The sequence below is a fragment of the Lygodium microphyllum genome, chromosome 19 (genome assembly GCF_053477565.2).
Source record: "Lygodium microphyllum isolate KBCC chromosome 19, Lygodium_microphyllum_v1.1.10, whole genome shotgun sequence".
Classification (NCBI taxonomy): Eukaryota; Viridiplantae; Streptophyta; class Polypodiopsida; order Schizaeales; family Lygodiaceae; genus Lygodium; species Lygodium microphyllum.
The window spans coordinates 83120848-83130220 of NC_141153.1; the positions used below are offsets into that span (position 1 = coordinate 83120848).

The window sequence follows — 9373 nt, forward strand, 5'->3', positions numbered from 1 at the left end:
CTTCTCTATCTACCTCACAACTAGCAAAAAATCCTAGAAATAGCTACCTAGCAAGCTACCAGAATAGAGTTACTAGGACTACTTGCAAAACAAATCTTTAAATACCTGACAATGCCTTTACAGGAGACAGATAACTACTCAAACCTCCCCCGCATATATCAAATTGAAGCCTAGGACTTCATGCCTTGATTACTGGTCCCCAAAAGAAAAAAAAAATCCACATATACATATACATATATAGCACAAAGGGGAAAAACTCGTAAACGAAGGACATCGCCTCAACTTAGCCACAAGAAGCTTCTACACAATAAGAGGATCACTCTAGGTACTCCATCCAATCTACAAGAGGCTTGCTCCAGGTACTTCATCAAATTAATTTGGTATAGCACTAAGATGAGAAACCATTAACTACACCCACACCAAAAAAATAAATGGCTTCCTTGGCCTAGAAATAATGGGTCATTTTAATTCACCAAACACATGGTTTACTTGGCATATAAATTACATCCTATCATTCTAATTATTGCATGTCTCATTGTTACAGCCCAAACTAGGTAGGGTTTCAACCCAAGGCCCATCGAGATGCATCCTAGAGTGGTGCCCATTGTTAGATGTACCACTATGACCTCTATTCTCATCCACATGGGAATTGACTATAGTATGTCCACTTGGAACTCTTTGCTTTTCATCTAATCCACCAACCATACCTTTAGAGCTTTTGGGCCTCCAAACTTGATGTCCTTTTTATCATTGCATGGCTTGATTGGATACCATCACTTCTTCCAAATTGTATCATTTTACTAGATCCAACCCTAAATGGGTCTTTACCATCATGAACCCCAGGTTTCCTATCACACCTGAACTCCCAATAGTTGAGCTCGAGGAAGTTGCTATATATATATCCTCTACATTACGTGCATTTAAGGCCTATTTCTTAATATCCTTATTTGTGAATTTTTCCTAAATAAAATATAACCATTTTCTATTCAATATGTAAATAATCCCTCAAGATTACACCATTTTGCATGTAAAAAAAAGTTAAAAAATGGTATTTTAAAAATACCCTATTTTGAATCACATGATGCACACATATATTCATGAGTAAATTACCAGAGTAGTTGAGATGGCCTCCACGCAATAGCATGCATTAGCTATGTTTCAAGGAGTCACCTCATGTACATAGTTTTGCTCCAATTTTGGACCAATCAGTGTTTTCTTTGCTAGTTTGCTTCCCTCATTAGGTCTACACTAATATCCATCTAGCTTATGGCTTTGGACCATAGGATTGGCTCCATTAGAATGTTAGAGTTTCTAGGCCTTGAGATCATCATAGTTATTACTAGCATTCTCCCTAGTATGCCTCTCATTTGCACCTCTAGCATGACTAATATTCAACAAGTGTTGCCAACCCTTATGAATTTCAATAGGTGCAGGAAAAACTCCAATAGCTCTCCAAACACCTCTGAATATATATTTCATAATCATTTGCTTGAATCTTTGTCTCCTTCAGTAACTTAGGGTTTCTCATCCTAACTTGGAACTATGTGCTCATTTCCAAGCCTAGAATAAAGAGTTTCCCAAGCACATATTCTAGTCTTCACTGACTTTCCTTGGCCAAGACTTCAAAATTTCATCAAAGGCTCTTTTGTAATCTTTGACGGAGGTATATGACTCTTGTCAAATCTGTATAAGTTGTCTCAAGACCTGCGTCATGGAAACCTTATTCTCATACTCATGTAGGAATTTATCACATAGTTTCTCAAAGGTTTTGATTGACCCTCTTGGAAGGCTCGAATACCACTTCATGGCCTCTCCCTTTAGAGTCTCGAAAACACAAGCATTCTGTAATGTGACTGCCTATCGGCTGTCCAGGCAACACGTTTTTAGCAGTCCATCGAGAGATGAATCTAAGTGACGCTGCCTGGCACTCCCATGGAATGTTATGGGGTTTGTCGCCTAGGGTTTCTTGAGTCTACCTCACAACGGAACGTTCGTGGCCGAACCCTATGGGATCAACTTGAAATCCAATTTCCTAGTGGTTAAGGTCTCCTGACAGCATTCTAACATCAGGTTCTTGACATCCTACTTTACACAGAGATACCTAAACTGAAGCACATCCATGCCGCACTTGGTTCAAAGAGAATGGGAAATGAGAGGGATGTGCTGCTCAACCTCTTTGTCCGCAAGGCATATTTCCATTCCGGTCCCCTAAAACAACATGAATTAGGTTCTAACCTAGCAATACCTAAAGGTCAAACAATGACAAAACCTTGTGGTAAGCCTCCTAGTTCTTTGGGGCCAACTTGCCAAAGGACGGACCCCTCCACCCGTTTCCCTCAATAGGAATTCTTTAGTTATTTAACTAGGTCATATTACATTTATGTGTGACACGGTTTGTTCGCGTAATTTATAACAGAGACACAAAAACAAAGTAAGCAGTCCTTTTGACAAACAAGTTCCTTAACTTACCTTCAAGTTAATCTTTTTCTCCTGCCCATACAAGAAAAATTATATATCCCTTCTGCCCAGCAGAAGTACCTGGTCCAAATCACATGGCACCATAATTTCCATCCTTTACCTAGAATAGGATCTTCCAATGCCATAGACGTTGGGCTCACGACAGTCTTCAACTCTGTTCCACACTAGGCAAGGGGTGTTCAGAGCTCCACCTAACCCCAAGTGGCCTAAGAGTGAAACACAATTTCTGTGGTTGGCCTTTTCACCACTCGACCTTCAGCCCGTGAATCGAGTAGTGTGCTTTTCTGGTTAATCTATGGTGCAATCTTGGAGATGATCCACCTGTGCAAAATATAGGAATCAAGCACAGGCAAGGCATTTATCCCTAATATCATCTTTCAAAAAACATTCATTTATCCCTATGGTAACTTGTCATCATCACAGACCTTTGCCATGCATTTACCATCAATCACAAGAACTTGGAATGATAATACAAAACACAATCCAACAATTTGTTAAATGTGAAAGAATTTAGGTTGTTATTCAATCAACTAACAAAACAATGGTACTCTTTTCCAAACATTGCAAGAATAGTCACGATAACCCTTCTATCACATATTTGCTCTCCCCCTTGGGATGAAAGGGCGATACTACATAGAATTTTTATTGACTTTATCTTCCTTTCCCCTAAAGAATGCAAGACAAATTTGTAATGATGCAAGACTATCTTCCAATGTAAAACAATTCCTGAATTATTATGTAAGTTGTAATCAAGTCATGGCTTGGCAGCATAAGATAACTCCTTAATCGTTATTTTATGTGAACCCTTCATAGGATGGATGCAAGACTTTAATGCATGATCAATTTGTGTACCATCGATGTAAGTTTCATATAATCTTTCCCATGCATGTACCATCTATGTGCATAACCCTTAGGGTAACCATGTGAATCCTAAACAATATTGACCTAGGTGAGGATTAATTGAAGGCTTATCAATGATCACATTAAACCATTCAAGATGGACAAAGTATCTTTGGGGTTATACATACTCCTTGGATTAATCATCATACAAACGATCGACATTTTAATCAGTATAATTTAACATCCACCACTTAAAGATGGACGTTTTAATCAGTCTAATTCAACATCCACTGCTTCAAGGTTGCACTCAATTAGAGACTAGAAACAACATCTCTTGTAGCCAAGGTTTGGAAACCACCACTTTATTAGCGGCTCTTGAAAAACGCACTACTTGTCGAGATAAAAAATGTGTTGCCCTTTTCAACTCTAAGAAAAATTGGTACCCAAATATATCAATTTCTAGTATCTCATAGTACAAACAAAGGGAGCATCCCCCAGCTTATCATTGTAGCCCCACTATGGGCTCTCCTATAACCCAGGGAGATTAGCCCTAGAACGCATCCTTTCAACAAGAGCACATACACAACATAGTCCTCTCTTTTAATGAATTATTCTAGAAGGTAATTCAATGATTACCACATCAGTCCCAAAGGAAATTATTTAACTAGACGTACGGCTTAGGGAACCTCGCACTCAATGTGGGTCAACTGTTTGAAAAAAAGTGCTTTGTATCTACAAGATGAGTCTTTTCATACCACGTATGAAAATGTGGATGCAAAGTGAATGCCATAGAGTGCAAAAATAAGTAAACTCATAAATCAATCAATGTGGATGTGCACAAAGAGCCCTTTAATGATTTCACTCTAACATAGCGTCTCATGCTAAGATAGCACTGAAATGATCCATGCTATTGTCCTTCTTAAGACTTAAAACAAACGAATTCTGTATGATAGAATATGTACAAAATTAGAATTGGAATCATAGTGAACTTCCACTATCCCTTTTATCCTACCATTTAAAATTTTGCATTCATTGGTAGGTGTAAATAGTATTTTTAAATGTGTTTTTATTATCTCAAAAGTAAGAAACATGCACTATAACATAAAGAATGGGAATAATCAAAGGCTAAATCTTAATCCCTAGGTCCAACATACATTCATTGATATATTCATAATTTTTAGTAAATTTTCCATGCGTAAAATCTATTTTTGTCTACTCTTCTTTGGTAAAAATTGTATTTTTTGAGTATTTTTTCTTATTTTTTATTATAAAAACTTTTTTTAAAAAATTTTTAGTGCATCCACACTCTTATCCATCTTCACATTTAATATTATCCCACATGAATAAGATTTGATTGTCGAAAATAACGAAAAACATCATTTTTCCTTAAAAACACACATTTCAAATTTTTAAAAATTAATAAATCATAATTACAAACACAAGTTTTAAATTTTATGATCCATAGCCCTTAAAGATATCTCAAACAAGCATCAAACAAAATTTCATCGCAAATGAATAAGATTTACATTTGAATTATAAAAAAAGATTCAAATTTTCAATAAAAAGAAGCTTACCGCAAATTTTCACGTTTCAGATTTCAAGATTTGAATTTTTAGGCAACCATAAGACCTGCCATTGATCGTAAAATTGCACTATTCGTCACTCCTCAGTGCTAGTATGATTCAATATCAATCTGGTTTAAGTTGTAAAAACCGGTCTTCATTCTGATCTATTCCCATTCATTTGCACATGAATCACCTTCAAGAGGAGAGAGAGGGAGGAGAGAAAAATATTGATTTTGGTTCTCTCTCTTTAGCCACCATTTTTTAATTAAAAGTGAGTGACTACAAGTGAAAATATGGAGCAATATGCGGCTATCATCAGATTGGATGGGTGTTTGCAGCCTTTATAGGCCCCTATTTCCAAAATCATCATGATGGCACCATGGCGATCGGTGTTTTTTTTCTTACGCCCTTCCAAAAAGACCCCCCTCCCAATTCATCAAATTTTCAAGGGCCCACGGCCCACAACAACCATATCCTTTTAAGTACCCCCCCACAAAGTTACCTTCACACTCAATTTGGTCCTCCTCTTGCCCAACTTCTGCTTCTTCTATGTCCAATGCTTGATTTGCAGTGCAAAAATTTTTGCATGTCCATCTTGAATTCTTGAACTAATAGTAGAAAAGCTATCAATGATGCAAGGTTCTATTTTGGAATGATGCTTCCTACTTCTTTCTTTATCTTTTGAGACAATGATATGATATATCTAGGAAGTATATTCCCTTTTGGACCCATAAAAATCCCAACTTAGTGATTATATAGGTGCCACCTAGTTAGTTCTCAATGTGTTTTGGTGAGCGAAGCATCCCCTAACTAACTAAGTTCCTACAACAAGCTTCCCTTAACTAGCTACTAAGAAAGCATAGTTCTTGAACCATAGTTCCATCGGAGAGGTCACTATATGCATGACCTCTATATTACCTGCATTTAAGGTCTATTTATAAATATCCTTATTTGTGAATTTTTCCTAAATAAACATAACCCTTTTTTTTTAAATCTATAAATAACCTCTCCTTTATATCAAAGCATCCCTTGACTAAGTGAGTAGTTTTTAAAATATATTTTTGACCTAAGCATCCCTTATTTAACAAAGTAGGTAGTTTCTAAATTAGGCACCCCCTGACCTAGGTAATAAGCATCCTCTGACTAACTAGTTAGTTCTTGGACTAATCTTCCATTGACTAACAAGGTAGTTCCCATCCTTGACCCAAAGATCCCATGACTACCTAGGTAGGTCTTGAAGAACCAATTATCTCCTAACAAATTGGGCAGTTCCTAAGTCAACCAACTAGGTATTTTACATTCTGTACCCCAAGCATCCATTAACTCACTAGGTAGTATCTTAATCGGGTATACTTGACCTAAGCATCCCATGACTAACAAAGGAGTAGTTGAATCAAGCATCTCCTAGCATAGCCATCCCCTAACTAGCAACCTAAGTAGATCTCAAGCTAAAAACCCACTAAATAGCTACCGAGATAGTCAAGGCAACTAGAATGTTAACAAGATAGCTAATTATTCATCATCAAGCTAGTATTTGGCTACCTAGCTAGCCTCACACTTGAAAGTATTGCCACATAGGTAGTTGCTCATCTAATAACTACCTTGTAAACTAGCTTGTTGCATACATAGAATTGTAGCTACCAAGCGCAGTATTAACTTGCATGTGAACTAACCAAATCCCAAGGTACTTCCAACCATAGGAGTCAATGAAAGTTATGAAACAAGACATTAGTTATGTAGCATTCACTTGCACGGTGGGTATTGGATAGCAAGACCGGATGTTATTCTATTTTTGTAGCTAGTGTTTGCACATACTTTCTCGGATTTGATTCTTGTTTTGTATACTTGAAGGTGTTGAGACTTTGAACACTAATTGACCACACATACATACAAGGGGCAAAGAGAGCAAAGGAGAGCGCATGCATGTGCACGCACGCACACACACACACACACACACACACACACACACACACACAGGTTTTAATGTTGTAAGAACAATCACAAGATGTCTTAAGGCATATCCTACAAACTCAAAACTTGAATCCCAGTAAACTTAAACGAGAGAGAGAGAGAGAGAGAGAGAGAGAGAGAGAGAGAGAGAGGGAGGGAGGGAGGGAGGGAGGGAGGGAGGGAGGGAGGGAGGGAGGGAGAGAGGCTAATACAATGGATTTATTGAATAGTTTGAGTATTAAACATCACACTTCTATGTCCAATCAATACTTTATTTTTTCATTACAAAAAAAAGAATAAAAATGTATCTTCTATGTCCAACCTATTGTTGGCCAAAAAGAAGTTGAGAACAACAATGGGATATATTACTCTTTCGTCAGCTGGTACAACTTGAACTTTATCTTATTGTCTACATTCATGATGATGCAGATATATAGAAGGCATATATGGTGGAATAAGGAGATAAATAGATGTCCCCAATGCTTGTATTTGATGTGGTAGATGATGGAAGTCCTCCATGTGTAGCAATGCGTTGGATGTATGTGATGGCACCAAGTGAATCTCTACAATACACAAGGCAATCAATTAGTTACATTATTACATCCAAGACAAGGTGTGAAGGCAATGAATACAATGTGTCAATGAATCAACCAATTGATATGTGTGTAGTTCAATCAACCATCCCATTTGTCTATATGTATGTCATGACTAGTTGTTAGTGAATTAATCAATTTGTAAGTTAATTAGTTTGTTTGTCTTGCAAACTATCTTTTTAAAAAAATAAAGTGCATATATGTGTATGTCGATGTAGGTAGATGAGGATTCATATATGTATCTGTCCACTATGTATCCGAAGGTATCTATAGACAGATGTATGTATGTAACTTGCGCATGTGCGTGATATATACAGGAAGTACATATATGTACGTGTCTATGGATTAAGAGATACTTACAGGCTGCCGCGTTGAGTGGTGGTTTGGAGGAGGCTCCAAGTGATGCTGTTGGGGTCGACTGAGACGGCTTGCAGAGTCTTGGCGGTGACCAGGGTGCTGCTGTTGCTGCAGCGGTGAGCGTCCTGATGGGCGGTATTATTGAGGGTGATCTGCCAGCTGGGCTGCCCGCCGGCGGCGTCCGGTTGGGCCAGGAAGAAGTGCTGGCCGATCACTTGACGATGGTCAAGACGCTGACGATTGTTCTGGAGCAGCAGCTGGTGGACGTTGCCGGAGGTTGTAGTGACGGATGACGCGTTATCCTTGTCGTCGTCAATGGAGACTAATGTGGCCGCGGGGTCGAAGAAGAGATCGGCCGTGGCGTTGAAGAGGGCCCAGTCGGTGCCGTTGAAGGCATAGTGCTGGTGCCCCACGCCGCCCACCACCAGGCGCAGCCGACCGCACGCGGCCAGCATTCTGTCATCCTCGCCCGCAACATGGCATGTTGGGACCACCGCTATCGTGGACGGGATCGTTACCGACGTTGTTTCTCGACCGCTGCTGGCAGCCGCTGCAGATGAGCTCTGGCGCAATTGCTGGACGCCCAATGACTGTACACTCGGCTCCGATCGGCTGCTGCAATCTGTGCTGCAGATCAGGCCCATGGCAAGAATCATGGCAGTTACATGCAGGGCGTTCAAGGGCAAATTCATGCTTAGTTGAATGTGTACCGAGATAATGATGATCTCAGTACAGAGAGAGAGAGAGACAGAGAGAGCGCAATCAAAATCAGAATCCAGATAATGTCTACGAAGCAATCGCTGAATGAGATCGTGGAGGCAATAGCACGACGTTTTTTCTCTTAATATACAAGCAGGGGTCTTGTATTGCTCCAACAGCAGCAGTCCTGTCAGTGTAGCTACCGATGCCAGGTCTATTGCTCCGACCCATTCAACAAAGGCTCTATTGCTCCGACCCATTCAACAAAGGCACTACTCGTGAACGGGCCCGAAGGTAGCTAACCATGTTGGTGTAGGAGCAGGCATTATCTGAACCGATATCACCTTGGCCAATATTTTAGGACACCAGTCTTCGTGGGCTCAAAATAATTGGCACGCCAAGGTCGGCTGTCGTGACTCATTTGGCGTGTGGGTTTGCGGCTGGCCTCGTTCACTCTAACTCTCCTTTTAAATTTCCCAAAATCCATGTTCACTACGACAATTCATCAAATTTGCGGCTGGATTTTTCAAATACGTTCTAACTCTAACTCTCCTTTTAAATTTCCCAAAATCCATGTTCACTACGACAATTCATCATATATTTGCGGCTGGATTTTTCAAATACGTTTTAATCTCTCTTGTCTTTAACACAATAAAGATGCACCGGTTAATCTTTCACTTATAGATCTCACATATTATATAGATTTCCGATAGATAGATTGTTTGGGAAAAAAGTTTTGCTTTAGGCTTGGTTCACACACTAGTAAAGTATTTGACGATCAAAAACTTGCCCCACCTCTATAAGAGGGTATGGCATAATTGAAGTTCTTTTGATTTGCCACTTAAAAGTATAAGAAGACCACACCTAACATAGAGTCAAAAAGTATTATTC

The 9373-nt window shown here is 39.2% G+C and overlaps 1 protein-coding gene across 1 annotated transcript; it reads right to left on the bottom strand.

Annotated features, from left to right (window-relative positions):
* Positions 1–7782: 7782 nt before the first annotated feature.
* LOC148020097 (uncharacterized) lies at positions 7783–8590 on the bottom strand. Its single transcript, XM_087699651.1, has one exon. The coding sequence runs from the start codon at positions 8473–8475 to the stop codon at positions 7783–7785; it is 693 nt and encodes a 230-aa protein (XP_087555777.1). The 5' UTR covers positions 8476–8590.
* Positions 8591–9373: the final 783 nt, after the last annotated feature.

What these genes read in the sequence shown, in the direction of transcription:
- LOC148020097 (XM_087699651.1), bottom strand. Translation starts at nt 8,475, where the DNA reads ATGAATTTGCCCTTGAACGCCCTGCATGTAACTGCCATGATTCTTGCC.